This window comes from Erythrolamprus reginae, chromosome 8 (genome assembly GCF_031021105.1).
Source record: "Erythrolamprus reginae isolate rEryReg1 chromosome 8, rEryReg1.hap1, whole genome shotgun sequence".
NCBI lineage: Eukaryota > Metazoa > Chordata > Lepidosauria > Squamata > Dipsadidae > Erythrolamprus > Erythrolamprus reginae.
In genome coordinates this window covers 7476130-7491608 of record NC_091957.1, presented here as the reverse complement: position 1 = coordinate 7491608, position 15479 = coordinate 7476130, and the positions used below count along the sequence as shown (strand labels likewise).

The window sequence follows — 15479 nt, the reverse complement described above, 5'->3', positions numbered from 1 at the left end:
TTCTTTGCTTCTGCGCAAGAGCAACTGATGTCTGTAGTTTTCAATATTTGTGGGGCGGGGGAGAGAAGACTGTTTATTAGAAGCGATATTCAAAATTATCCATTCTTTTAAGGCCTGAGACCGGGAACAGAATACGGCATTGGAGTAACTTCAGTGAAAGAAGATAAAGAGAGCTTTCCTTCTACCATCAATGCCGGAACTGGTAAGAAATATTGGTTCATTCTGTGCAGAGGATGAAAGGAAATTTCTGGAGGCTGAGGACAATGTGCTGCCTCTACAGTAGCTTAGTGGGCTGAAATAGACTTTGGCTGGATTGTAACCAGCTTTAGGAACCAAAAGGAATGTTGGATTGTGATGGAAAGTGGAAAAAAGGATGGGTTTTGGTGATGTCATTAAGCACAGCACTGATGATGATGATGATGATGATGATTATTATTATTATTATTATTATTATTATTATTATTATTATTATTATTATTATTATTTATTAGATTTGTATGCCACCCCCTCCGTAGACTCGGGGCAGCTCACAACAATAAAACAATGTACAGAGAACAAATCTAATATTTAAAAATCTTAAAAAACCCTTATTTAAAAGAATATACAACAAATCTAATAATTAAAAGTCACCCCTTATTAAAAAGAAAACATACACACAAGCATAACATACATAAAACTATATAGGCCTGGGGGAGATGTCTCAATTCCCCCATGCCTGACAGAAGAAGTGGGTTTTAAGGAGTTTGCAAAAACAAGGAGGGTGGGGGCAATCCTGATCTCTGTGGGAAGCTGGTTCCAGAGGGTCATGGCCACCACAGAGAAGGCTCTTCCCCTGGGTCCCGCCAGATGACATTGTTTAGTCGACGGGACCCAGAGAAGGCCAACTCTGTGGGACCTAACCGGTCACTGGGATTCATGCAGCAGAAGGCGATCTCGGAGATATTCTGGTCCGGTGCCATGAAGGGCTTTATAGGTCATAACCAACACTTTGAATTGTGACCGGAAACTGATCGGCAACCAATGCAGACTGCGGAGTGTTGGTGTGACATGGGGATACCCATGATTGCTCTCGCAGCTGCATTTTGCACGATCTGAAGTTTCCGAACATTGTTGGGGGCAAGAGGCTGACTCTGTAAACCACTTAGAGAGGGCTGTAAAAGTATACAAATCCAAATGCTATTGCTATAAATAATAATAATCTCTGCACTTGTAAATTTGGGATATTGTTTCCCATGGATGTAAATGTGGGGCTTACCTCTCCTGGAAGGGTTGCAGGATGGCTGTAAAGTACTGTGAAGCGGTATATAAGTCTAAGTGACACTGCTATTGCTAGTATAGTCTTTATCTGCTTTGAACGGGAAATATCCATGACAGATACTCACCATAAGGTTTAAGCAAGAAAGGTAGCATACACCGTGGAGTTCTTTCAGGGAGCCTCGGGATAATTAAATGCACATGTATCCTTTTTCTCTGTACTGCTCAATGTCTGGCACAAGCAGCAAAAAAAAAGAAATCATTTTGAGCCATAGCTCTGTGGGCAAATGAATGATCTTTCCATGCTTTTCATTAAGGCTACCCAAACCCTCCTCCTCCTCCCCTTCCTTTCCCCCATCCCTTTGACATAATTCACAAAACCAGCCCAGAGGCTCCAATTAAGAGAATTTTCTGATTGGTCAAAAGATAATTACAGGGGAGAAAACACAGTGGACAGCTCAAAAAAAGAAAAGAAAAGTGAGCCAAACCAGAAAAACGGGCGGAAAGACCGAAAGAAAAAAGACGTAACTTGGTAGAGTTGCGTTGCTGAGCCAGAGTTTAATCCTGAGCATGGAGTTTGGACCGAAAAGAGAGAGACTTAAATCAGCTTTCTCCACCCCTAATTTGGAGTGGGAAAGGGAAAAGAGACAACTGGGACACGAACAGGAAATGCACATCTTCTTCCCACATAAAGGAACTTTCTGAGAGTCATTTGGACGGAGCTAAATGTCACCGGTCCAGTTGTGGCTAACCATGGAGTGTCCAGGAGCCAGTTTTGAGCTCAAGGACTTTCATTTCCTCACCGCTGTCTCTTGCGTAAGAGAACATGCTCCATATGGTACACATAATTGGGGAGGGGGGAGCAGGGGAGCCAAATCACAGGACTTCTCTCTGTGGGTTTCCTGATGGATTTATTTTCCTGGGCAAACGGTGTCGTTTCAAACCATTCAATGTGTCCGACTCTTGAAGATGTCATAAGCCAGTGTTCTGCAGGCCATCCTATCAAACACAGTTTCTTTAATTGTTGGATGCTCGTCTTTGCCAAAGGCAGTGGTTCGCAACCTGGGGGCTGGGTCCCCTTTGGGGATCGAACAACCGTTTCATAGGGGTCACGAGACCATGGGGAAAGACATATTTCCCACGGTGTTAGGAACTAAAGCTTCTATTCTGGCCCCTTGGAACATGCGGAGAGGGGCGGCATACAAATCCAATAAATAAATAAATAAATAAACAATAAATAAATAAACATCTGACCAATCAGGCATTTACAGCGGGGGAGTCCTTCTGACCTTCCTGCCAATCAGTTAAAGCTCTGTTGGGAGACTTGGCGCTTGACTTATGGCTGGGGGTCATCACAACATGAGGAACTGTATTAAGGGGTCGTGGCATTAGAAAAGTTGAGAACCACTGGTCTAAGTTCTGATGTTATCAACACAGGCTATCCTCTATGAAACAGTACATAAGTCTATGTGCTATTGCTATTCCTTCTTTCCTTCTTTCCTTCTTTCCTTCTTTCCTTCTTTCCTTCTTTCCTTCTTTCCTTCTTTCCTTCTTTCCTTCTTTCCTTCTTTCCTTCTTTCCTTCTTTCCTTCTTTCCTTCTTTCCTTCTTTCCTTCTTTCCTTCCTTCCTTCCTTCCCATGGTGGCATACTGGTTAGAGTGCCATATTGCATGCTCACTCTGTTAAGCGCTTAGAGAGGGTTGTAAAGCACTGTGAAGTGATATGTAAGTCTATGTGCTCCTGCTATTATAGCATTCATTAAATGGATTGTTGTATGTCGAGGATAACCACGCCACAATAAGAACAGCTAATCGAAGAAGAGTTGATGCATCAAAGGCATCAATTCTTCTTTTTTTCAATTGAAAATATTTCTTTATTTATACATAAACATACAAACAAAAAACATTTAAAAACATCGGATGTTGTGCAACATACCTCTTCTACATTTCTTTTACAATCCCTATTATAACTATTATTATAAATATTATTTACAGTTTCTGTACGTTGATCTTACTCTAGTATCTCTCCTTTCTTTTTCCTTTCTCACCGATCCTCTTACTTTCAACCCCCAGTTTTTTATTTATTTTATTTGACTGTGTCTCTTTACGTTTCCCTTTTTTTCCATCCAGCAATAGAACCTGACCTAACAGTCATAATATTCGGAATCATCCTATTTTTTAATTCCATGGTTAATTTATCCATTTCCGCACATAGTGTTATTTTTTCTCTTAAATCCTCCTTGGTGCATTTTTATTTTTCCAATATTGTGCAGACAATTCTCGCTACTGTTGTTATGTGTAAATTTAGGTAAATGCATCAATTCTTCTTCGATCAACTGTTCTTAGTGTCCAATTCTCACGCTCATCATTATAAAGAAGACTTTTCCATTACAGGAACTTAAAAGCCAAAAATAAAAATTCCCCTTTCTTTTCACATATAGATCTGGATAGTCCCAAGGACTTGGAAGTCATAGACCCTACCGAAACTGCTTTTACTTTACGTTGGAAGAGACCCTTGGCCAAAATTGACCGCTACCGCCTTACGTATGTCACCCCACTGGGGACGAAGAACGAGATTGAAATTCCAGCTGATACCACATCCTACATCCTCAGGTCACTAGACGCTGGGACAGAATACACCATCACCCTCGTGGCTGAAAAAGGCAGACTCAAGAGTAAGCCTTTGACTGTCACCGGTTCTACAGGTAGGTCAGATTCTGTGTCCTCATTTATGTCCCCCTGGTTGACCTGTGAATTGCATACTTTCCCCTGGTGCCACTGTAAGGAAGTTGGTCTTCTGTATGTGCATTGAGAAGTATTTATTTATTATTTATTAATTGGACTTTTATGCCGCCCCTCTCCAAGGACTCGGGGCGGTAGGAAGTAGGAAGAGTCTTGTTTGTGAAATTTCTCAATCATCCAGATCATTGTTTGGTTGACTTGACTTGACTTGACTTGACTTAACTCAACTTGACTTGCATGCTGCCCAATCCCAAAGGACTCACGGCAGCTCACAACAATAAAACTGAAAAACAGTATAAAACCCATTTATAACATTAATAATGGTATAAAACCCTTAAAACTAGTCCATGCAATCATACCATCTCACACATACCAATCAAAACCTGTTTCAACCGGGGGTTAAAAGGTGTCAGATCTCATGCTTTCCAAAAGCAGTAAGTACACTTTCTGTTGGATCCTCTCAACTCTTTGTTCCTCAACGTTGATGTCCTCCAGATGGGTAAGCAGCTACCTCCCAAATGTCTCCTTGCAAAGAGTTCCAGCAGTTGAAATCCCAAAGATCTGGCTGGGAGAACCCTATTGAAAAAATAATTATTTCCTAAAGGGTATATCCGTGTTGACGTCCTCCACCGTTGCAATCTATCTCACAAATTCCAGAACTTTGCTTTCTAAACATTCCATGACCTCCTGTCTGTCTGTCTGTCTGTCTGTCTGTCTGTCTGTCTGTCTGTCTGTCTGTGTCTCTCTCTCTCTATCCATCCATCCATCCATCCATCCATCCATCCATCCATCCATCCATCCATCCATCCATCCATCCATCCATCCATCCATCCATCCATCCATCCATCTATCTATCTATCTATCTATCTATCTATCTATCTATCTATTAATTATTTGAATTTATAGACTGCCCTTCTCCCAATGGACTCAGGGCGTACCTTTTATTTCACATACCTTTTATAAGATTAGATTTGTTACCTATTTTTTCCCCGTACCTTTTATTAGAGCCTTGGTGGTGCAATGGTTAGAGTGCAGTACTGCCAGCTACTTTTGCTGATCACCTGCTGCCAGCAGTTTGGCAAGTCAAATCTCACTAGGCTCAAGGTTGTCTCAGCCTTCCATCCTTCAGAGGTTGGTAAAATGAGGACCCAGATTGTTGGGGGCAAGAGGCTGACTCTCTGTAAACCACTTAGAGATGGCTGTCAAGCACAGCGAAGCGGTATATAGGTGCTAAAATGCTATTGTTATTAGATTTGACAAATTGAAACCTGAACTGAAATGTGGATCTGTTTCAAATATTGTGTTGAATTTCAGAAAGGCTTCTGGGTACCTCCTCCTTCTCATGGATGTTTTTTTTAAGAAAAAAAAAGAAAAAAATCAAAGTCCAGATAGTCCTCAAGCATATGGCCCCAACTGAAGCCAAAATCCCTGTTGCTGAATAAGACAGTGGTCCAGCAAATTTTTTGCCTAGTTTGACCTAGTTGCTGTTGTTTCTTCTTCTTCTTCTTCTTCTTCTTCTTCTTCTTCTTCTTCTTCTTCTTCTTCTTCTTCTTCTTCTTCTTCTTCTTCTTCTCCTTCTCCTTCTCCTTCTCCTTCTCCTTCTTCCTCCTCCTCCTCCTCCTCTTCCTCTCCCTCTCCTTCTCCTTCTTCTTCTCCTCCTCCTTCTCCTCCTCTCCTTCTTTCTCCTTCTTTCTTCTTCTACTCCTCTTCCTCCTCCCCCTCTCCCTCTCCCCCTCCTTCTCCTCCTCCTCTCCTTCTCCTCCACCTTCTCCTCCTCCACCACTTCCTCTCCTTCTCCTTCTCCTTCTCCTTCACTTCGTCTCCTTCTCCTTATCTTCCTCTCCCCCTCCTCCTCCTTAGACTATATTGAGTCTCCCAGAGAAACCTGCTGCTCTCTCCAGATACTGTCCCAACATCTGGATTAAAGAAAGAGGTGTCTGCTGATCTATCTGGCTTTTCTACCTAAGGCAGGGAGAGCCCATTCCTTCCTTATACTTAAGATAAAACCATTTTCTGGGTAGATCTGCACAGTCAGCAATAAAACAGACAAGGGGGTGAAAAAAACCCACATTCATGCTTCTGAGAAAAATCCCAGGGGTAACATGAATATTAGAACTTTGGCATTGCCTCCTTATAACAAAACCATAACTGCTTGGAACGAGCCAAGCACTGTGTGGTTAAACAACTTCGCCAAAGCAGTGGGGGAACCCCTCCCTCTCCATAGCAGAAGGGAAACCCCCAAAGATCTCATGAAATCTCATGAAATCATGAAATGGATATTGTAGTAGCTATAACGTCCTTCCTGTCAACGACTACTTCAGCTTCAACCAGAACAACACAAAAGCACACAACAGATACAAACTTAAAGTAAACCGCTCCAAATACGACTTTAGTAACCGAGTAGTTGATGCCTGGAACTCACCACCTGACTCTGTAGTATCATCACCTAACCCCAAAAACTTTACCCTTTTAGACTATCCCCTGTTGACCTCTCCCGATTCCTAAGAGGTCAGTAAGGGGCGTGCATAAGTGCACCAGCGTGCCTTCCGTCCCCTGTCCTAATGTTTCTCTCTTACTAGTGTCATGTATATAAACATTGCTATATCTTTGTATACTACCAACAGGGTCATTCTTTGTCAAGTGGACCAGGTGTCCCCCACTCGACCACCTTCAATTTCAATGGAACTTTGCACCTATGTCCCTTATGGTATAAAACTCAGGTGTGCAAAATTTTAGGTCCATAATTTTGCACACCTCAGTTTTATACCATAAAGAATGTACTGTATGTGCAAAGTTTCGTTGAAATTGAAGGCGGACGAGAGGGGAAGAGTCTGCAAATGGGTCCACTTGACCAAGAATGACCCAATAACATACTTGACAAAATAAATAAATGAATAAATGCTCGTTTTTAAAAAATCGACTTCGGCAGAAGCCCAAGTTTACCGATTGCTTTACTGATGCCGTAACTTAATATCAGGTGTACGTTTGCCTTCTCCTCCACGTTGCCAAGGAGTTGCGAGGAAACCTGATGCTGGATTTATAAATAGGTAACCGGTGACAAGCCGAAAGGGTCAAACTCTGGTTACTTGGATCGGTAGAGTTGATTATCCAACTGACTTCTTTTGTCCTTCTGTAGAAGAAGAACCTGAGCTGGGCAATTTATCCATTGCCAAAGTCTACTGGGATGGATTCTACCTCACCTGGACAGCAGCTGACGGGGCCTATGAGACTTTTGTCCTACAGGTGCGGGAGTCCAACCAAGCAGAAGATACACGGACTCTCACCCTTCCAGGGACAGAACGGTCCATAAATCTCTCCGGATTGTCACCAAGTACTCTTTACACAATCACCCTCTATGGAGTAACTCAGGGCTACCAAACAAAGCCCATCTTTGTTGAGTCTACCACAGGTATTCTTTCCACTATTCTTCTTCAGATTCACCTGCCCACTTTGCTTTCTTCTTCATTATTATTTTGTTTTCAGAAAAAACCAGCAGTGAAATCTACTTACCTTTCTTACCAGTTCGGAAACTGCATAGAAACATAGAAGATTGACGGCAGAAAAATACTTTATGGTCCATCTAGTCTGCCCTTATACTACTTCCTGTATTTTATCTTAGGGTGGATATATGTTTATCCCAGGCATGTTTAAATTCCGTTCCTGTGGATTTACCAACCACGTCTGCTGGAAGTTTGTTCCCAGCATCTACTACTCTTTCAGTCAAATAACATTTTCTCACGTTGCTTCTGATCTTTCTCCCAACTAACCTAACATTGTGCCCTCTTGTTCTTGTGTCCACTTTCCTATTAAAAACTTCCTTCCTGACCCTTATTTAACCCTTTAACATATTTAAAGGTTTTGATCATGTCCCCCCTTTCCCTTCTGTCCTCCAGGCTATACAGATGGAGTTCTTGAAGTCTTTCCTGATAGGTTTTATGCTTAAGACTTTCCACAAATTTGTAGCCCATCCTTGGACCCGTTCAATTTTAACAATGTCTTTTTTTTTTTGCTTTTTTAATTTGCTTTTTCAAAAATAAGAATTTTTTTGCGGAGTGCAAAGGGGCAAACCGGAAGTCCATTTTTCCAAACTTCCCATTTGTCCGTTTGGCCATTTTTTTCACCATCCCAGGCTTCAATGCACGGGGTTGGAGTGGATTGTGCATATGTGCAGAGACAGCACAGAGGGGGTGCCCACGTATGTGTGGGGGAGGGAAGGGCTGTAGGCATGTGCACGCATGCTAACACACGCACAAACACGCTTTTGGCACGCGAACCAAAAGAGGTTCACCATCACTGCTGGACATTACGTTGCCCTTCTTGGATTTATTCTAAAAGAATAATTGGTACTAGAAAAAGTAAAAAAGGTTGCCATTGAGATGATCTTGAATATAACTTCTTTTTGCTTCTAACTCTTGAAGATGCTAGCCTGGGCTTCAAGCTTCAATTCTGCAATTACAATGGAAAATCTACTTATGAACTTAATTTATTCTAGAGATAAGAAGCAATTTTTCCCATAGGAATCAATGTAAAAGCAAATAATGCGTGCGATTGGGGAAACCACAGGGAGGGTGGAGGCCCTGTTTCCTCTCAGGAGATTCCTAGAGAGGCCCCACGGAGGCTTCTCACTGCCTTGTCCGGCCCTATTTCCTTCTAGGAGATACCTAGAGAGGCCCCAGGAGGCTCCTCCCTGCCTTTTCCAGCCCTGTTTCCTCCCAGGAAATTCCTAGAGAGGCCCCACGGCCTTTTCTGGTTACAGTTTTGGAGGCTCGGGTTTGTAAGTGGAAAATAGTTCGTGAGAAGAGGCAAAAAAAATCTTGAACACCCAGTTCTCGTCTAGAAAAGTTCATAAGTAGCGGCGTTTGTAGGCAGAGGTACCATTGTAATTGATTTGGATTCTGTTTTCACTCTTGTTTCTTTGGTAATTCACTTCTCGGATGCTCTTGCGTTGCCTTAACATGCATCACTAATCCTGGGATGGAGATAGATGTGGCAAAACCACATCCGTTGTGAAACATATCAAGAAGCGACCCTCGTTCCATTCTTCTGCGTGCGGTTTTTGCATTCTTTGTCTCCCCTCTTTCCTCTCTGGAAACATTTCCCCAAATGTTGTTTATTTTTCCCCAGGGGCAAAACCCGAAGTTGGAAACCTGACCATTTGGGGCGTGACCTCGGAAAGCTTCAACCTCTCGTGGACGACCGCCAAAGACGACTTTGAGATCTTTACCCTTGAAATCATTGATTCCAACAGGTTGCTGGGACCCATGGAATACAACATTTCGGGCAGTTTAAGGACTGCCCATATCTCGGGGCTCCCCCCTCAAACCAGTTTCATTATCTACCTCTACGGAGTCACTCGTGGCTTCCGAACTCAGGCATTAAGCACAACTGCCATAACAGGTACATTACGATCCTCAAAAATTAACCAGTCCTTTCTTAATTTTCAACCTTTGTTTTCAGCTGGGCCACTCCCACCGTTCTATCTCCTCCTTGACCCTTGCTAGATCATCTCCCGATGGCTCCTAGTGTAAATTTTCATGCAGACCGGGGAAAGGCGGGAGGTAACTTTTTTATTGTTGTTGTTCCAGCTTAAGCTTTGGAAAAATGAGAAAACATACATTTGAGGCCCTATTGGCAACCTCAAAAATGTGTCAATGATCACATCAAATCCATTTAACTGTCAGAAAGTCTTATATACTTAGTTGGAGTTAGATGAGTCTGCAAGTTACCCACTAATAGTTGGGTTTGACAGAGATGGTCAGCGTGGTGCTGGACTATCTCATTTTGAGCTAAGTGGAAGGAGTAGTGCAGGGGTCAGCAACCCAAAGGCTCTGGAGCCGCATGTGGCTCTTTCATCCCTCTGCTGCAACTCCTTGTAGCTGGTCTGTTCCACAATTAATAGGGCCTTTGGATAGGGCAGGTAGCGGAGAAAGGATGCATGCTGCACTAGGGGGAGACTCTATGGTGGGGGAACCAATTTCTGGTTAGCAGAAGAAAAAGGATGCTGTGCTAGGGCAAGACTCTATGGTGAGGGAACTGACTTCCAGTTAGCAGAGGGTAAAGGATGCTGCACTAGGAGGAGACTCTATGGTGGGGGAGCCAACTTCTGGTCAGCAAAGGATGCTGTGCTAGGGCAAGACTCTATGGTGGGGGAACCGACTTCCAGTCAGCAGAGGGAAAAGGATGCTGTGCTAGGAGGAGACTCTATGGTGGGGGAAGTGGACTTCCGGTCAGCTCTAGGATTAAATAGGGGACTTCCGGTTAGGACTTTTGTGGCTATTTGATTGTTTAAGGTTGCTGATCCCTGGACTAGCATGATAAAATATTACCTTCCGCACAAAATGCAGATCCATCCATTCACACAGACATCTAACATGTTAGGAGAAAGTTGGAGAAGAGTTTTTTTCCCCACCCCCGGTCCAAATAATTTTCTATGTGTGATAAAAGTACACATAGGAGATATTTAATGAAATTCTTCTTCCTGTCACTGTCATGATGTAAATTTATACCGTGATGTCATTGTGACATCACCAGTGGGTCTCTACCAGTCCCAATTGGGAGGAACTGGGAGGGTGTGTTATTACACTAGTTGCTTATACTGTGATTCCTTTTCCTTGATTTATAATCTTCCAAGCCCATCTCATCTAGTTGCTCTTGACTCGAGGAATCTAAAAATCTAGGGATTTTTGCAGTGAAGGGCTGCAAAAACTTTTTTTATTACTACACTGTTGGCGTGGCTTGTTTTGTGGGTGTGGCTTGCCAACCATGTGACCCGGTGGGAGTGGCTTGACAACCATGTGACTGGGAGGTGGCTTAAATTCAATTCAATTCAATTTATTAGATTTGTATGCCACCCCTCTCTGAAGACTCTTAAAGGTCATATGATTGGCTTAAAGGTGGCCAACTTGACGTCACTCACGTCAAGGATTAGGGTTAGGGTGCCTGGCCTGGCCTCGCCTCCAAGAGATACAATTTCCCTATCTAGTTACTATTACAATATTCAAAACATACTCTTTAATTCTATGTATATATGCCATATGTGTACATACATATTATACACAGGCATACAAAAATATACATATATATGTACAGACACACACATACACAGCTGTTCTAAAATTATACACATTCAACCTCATTTACTGCAATTGGAATAACATACCTAGAACCCAGAAGGAAAAAAAAGAAAAAAATACATTTTTTTTCTACCAATTCTGCGTACCCAACCGTACCCGTAGGACCCCATCACTGGACCTGAGTGAGCTTACCAGGCAAAACAACACAACCACAGTGCTTGTGTTCCCACAATTAAGGCAGTCGGATGGATGGAACTTTTCTCCTGTTACGGATGCCCTCGTTTCAATCAACATGCATTTACGCTTCCGTTTTTTTCCTTTTCTAGATACATATATCTAGAAGGATTATGTGCAACATAATGCTTAGGACAATATATGTATCAGTGTTTGTTCTACTTGGCACCTCTGTAGAACGTGCTTGGGATTGATTCCAACTTCCGTTGTGCTACTTCTGCCGTATCTTGGTTTTCTTTCTCAGTTGCTTGCCTTGTTTTCCCACATTGTGAAGTCTTGGCTTCTCCCCCAAAGATCTTGACTTCTTAGGAAACGGTTCTTTGCATGGGATGTTCTTTGCACTTGGTGTACGAACTAAAGGCCTGCTGCAGTGCGCCGAAGGCTTCTGCATTTTCAATACTGCAACCTACCAAGCAAAAACCTGCATGCAATTTTTTTCCCCAAGCGTCTTATTCTCTGTCTGAGCATTCTGCATATATTTTCGTTTTAAATATTGTTATTAATTTTCCACTTTTAAAAAAGAAAACACAATAGTAAGTGCAGAAGAAAATCAAAGAAAATTAAATTAATAATAGTATATACCGATATACAGATATTAGCAGTAAAGTCAATTAGCGGTAAAGTCTTCTCTGTCTGAGCATTCTGCATATATTTTCCTTTGAAATGTTATTAACTTTCCACTTTTTAAAAAAGAAAAAACAATAGTAGGTGCAGAAGAAAATAAAAGAAAATTAAATTAATCATAGTATATACAGATATACAGATATTAGCAGTAAAGTCAATTAGCAGTAAAGTCTTCTCTGTCTGACCATTCTGCATATATTTTCTTTTTAAATATTGTCATTAATTTTCCACTTTTAAAAAAGAAAACACAATAGTAGGTGCAGAAGAAAATCAAAGAAAATTAAATTAATCATAGTACATACAGATATTAGCAGTAAAGTCACTATTTCTATATTATATTCATTATATACCAGACTATAATTTGTCTCAAGTATATAAATGAGTACATGCTTTTTTCTCATTAACAAATTAATTTCAAATATACTTCAATGATTTATCATGCAGGCTGTACTGCCCCCACCCCCGATTGTAAAGTCTAGATTTTATTTATTACATACTTCAAAATATTTAAGAAAGTAAAAATAATAAACAAATTAACTTTATTAAAATGTCTATACAGCCTGGGAAAGATGGTATAAATGGCTCAAAGAGAGGAAATAGTTAAGTAACATGAAATAAAATTGGCATTAAATTCATCACTCACACATGCAAACAGAAATTGAATTAAATTAAATAATTAATTAATTATACACATTAGTGAAAATGACAAACCTGATTTAGAGAGATAGAACATAACCATTACAGTATAGTAATACTAAGTCGCATAGCAACGAAAGTCAATGGATAGATGACAGATGTTCTTATTGAAGAAAAGCAGTAACACCTAGTCATAAAGGATTACTTGGGAAAATATATACCACAATAAAATATGCGTTAAGATAAAGAAAGGTATAGGTAGTTTAGTTTATATTGTGATACCAGAGTGGTATCCGTAGCAGAAAAATCAAATCTCCCTCTTCCTTAAGGCTTTCGCGGTGGCCTCGTAAAGCCTCCAGTGGGATTGTGACACAGATTCTGGGGGATTCCAGACAATTTTGTGGTCGTCGGGATCTCTGAGAGATTTCCTTAAATCTGATTGCATGTCAGAATCTCGGAAGCCTAAGGATTATGCCTGATCCGAATGCAAACGCATGCTTCGAACAAAGCCAGGAAGAGTGTGATGTCCTGAGAAAGCAATCTTCAGACCGCATGACCCTGAGGATGGTCACGTCTTCTTCTATCTATGTCTTCTTTCCCTTTTAAGGAAGCTAGCCACCTTGCTGGGTTTATGCTTCCATGGATCTTGGGCATTGCAGCAGGAAAACCTTTGCCTGCTGGCTTTTTTTGCTGGTCCTTTTCTGACAACCTCAATGTCTTGCATGTCTCCTTAATTGAGGCCACTCCAGCACTCGTCACCCAAAACAGTCACGTGCATCTTTTTTCGTAGTACTGTCTCCTTCCCCTTGATCTTGGAACGTCTCTGAAAGTCACCATGAAATGACGTTTACATTTTGGCCTAATGGGCCATCAAACCCAGAACAATAGAACAACAGAGTTGAAGGCCTTCTAGTCCAACCCTTACTCAAGCAGGAGAACCTAGACCAGTGATGGCGAACCGTTGTTTCCTCAGGTGCCGAAAGAGCGTGTGTGTGCACTATTGCACATGTGTGAGTGCCCACATCCATAATTCAATGCCAGGGGAGGAGAAATACAGCTTCCCCCACCCACCAGAGGCCCTTGGGGGGCTGAAAACGGCCTGTTTCCCAACTTCTGGTGGGCCCAGTAGGCTCGTGTTTTGCCCTCCTCGGGCTTCTGTGGAGCCAAGGAAGGGTAAAAACGCTCTCCCCACCCCCCTGGAGGCTCTCTGGAAGCCAAAAATCAGCTGGCCAGCACCCTCATGCACGTTGGAGCTGAGCTAGGGCAATAGCTCACGTGCCAGCCGATATGGCTCCGCGTGCCACCTGTGGCACCCGTGCCATAGGTTTGCCATCACTGCCCTAGACCATTTCAGACAAAGCCTTTCAAAAGATTCCATATTGGAGCATCCACAACTTCTGAAGGCAAGTTGTGCCACTGGTTGATTGACCTTGACATGGACGATGTTCTCAAAACAACTCAAGTTGAATCCTACATCCAAGCTGATTGAGGATCCTCAGCCTAACAGGACACCTCCTTCATCGTCAGCCAGATCTCCACCCATAATGGTTGTCTCTTTTTTCCTCCCCTTTTATGTCCCTTCTCTCTTCAGAACTCAAGCTACAGTTGGGCCCTTTCACACTCACAAACGCTCGTTCGAGCGAGTTCTCCTGGACTACAAGAGAGGAAGCGTTCGCACACATGACAGTCAATGTTAGAGGTCTCCGCCGATCTCAGGCGCCTCTGAAGTTGGCCATATCAGAAGAGGCTCCTGACACCTTCATCTCAGGCATGGTAGATTACTTGGATTATGAGGTTTACGCTCAGGGCACAACTCTAGGTGGGGGCCGAACAGGATCCCCTCCTCTCTTTGACACTAATAGTTATCTTTGCAAAAAAAAAAAATCATGGTTGATTTTGTTTCAATTTGTTTTCCGTTAGGCATTAACAATCCCAGCACATTTGAGGGCCATAAAGACTCCTCTGCTGAAATTAATGAGCCTATTGGAGTTTATTGTTGTTATTATTATTATTATTTTTGCTGTTTAATGACCCCGTAATCCAGTGAAGACCTGCCACTGGAATGGTAAGGTGCTCCGTTCCTGTAGCGATTTTGGGGAGGTGTGTGCAGCTGTGTGCCCCCAATGCGACTCCATGTGAGATTTCACTTCTGCACATGCACAGCAAGGGAAATATTGTGTGAAGACACTCGTCCGAGTGAGATTTCAGCGACTTTTGCCGATTTTTTGCTTCTGCGCATGAGCAGAAGCAAAAATATCTGTGACAATCGCCGAAATCTCACTCATGTGTTCATCCTCATATGAGATTCCACTTACAGTGCATGTGCAGAAGTAAAATCTTGTACTGACGGGTGCGTGTGCGCCTGCTGTACGTGGGCGCACCCGCGACGGCCTCAGAGGGCGCACCATTAGTGCCGAAGATGGCAGGACTTCTCTGCTGTTATCCCTTGTAGGGTTGAGTTTGGACAACTGAATGGAGTTGAGTGTTTACTGGCCAAATGCCCTTCTTCTTGCCATATTCTCATGGTGGCCCCAGAGAGAAATATCTGCCACTACCTAGGATCGAACTCACATCCTCTTGATTATGAAGCCAGGGCTCCCCCTCTAGGCCACTGCACTGCTCTCCTGATCCTGTTGGAAATGATAGAAAAATATTTGTAGCTTGGGTAGTAGATGTTGGCGATGGCACATTCTCTAAACTGGTTGTTGAGCTTCTGAACGTGTCATCATCAGGCTGTGACATTCTCAGAGGTGAAATTTATTTATTTATTTATTTATTTATTTATTACTTACTTAAATTTATAGAAATAAAATGCTTCGACCAAAGACCCACTGAGGATGTCATCTTACCTGGTGAGGAAACATTCAAAAGCTCAACAAGCTCAAAGAACAAGCCATCCTGGCCATTAATGATCCCA

General features: G+C 42.3%; 1 protein-coding gene across 1 annotated transcript in view; it reads left to right on the top strand.

Moving 5' to 3' along the window:
• TNC (tenascin C) overlaps positions 1–15479 on the top strand; it is a 54605-nt gene that overhangs the window by 13254 nt on the left and 25872 nt on the right. The window contains exons 8-11 of the mRNA XM_070758200.1: positions 113–202; positions 3695–3958; positions 7132–7404; positions 9120–9392. Of these exons, the coding sequence (XP_070614301.1) occupies positions 113–202; positions 3695–3958; positions 7132–7404; positions 9120–9392 (900 nt within the window). The remainder of the gene's footprint in view (positions 1–112; positions 203–3694; positions 3959–7131; positions 7405–9119; positions 9393–15479) is intronic.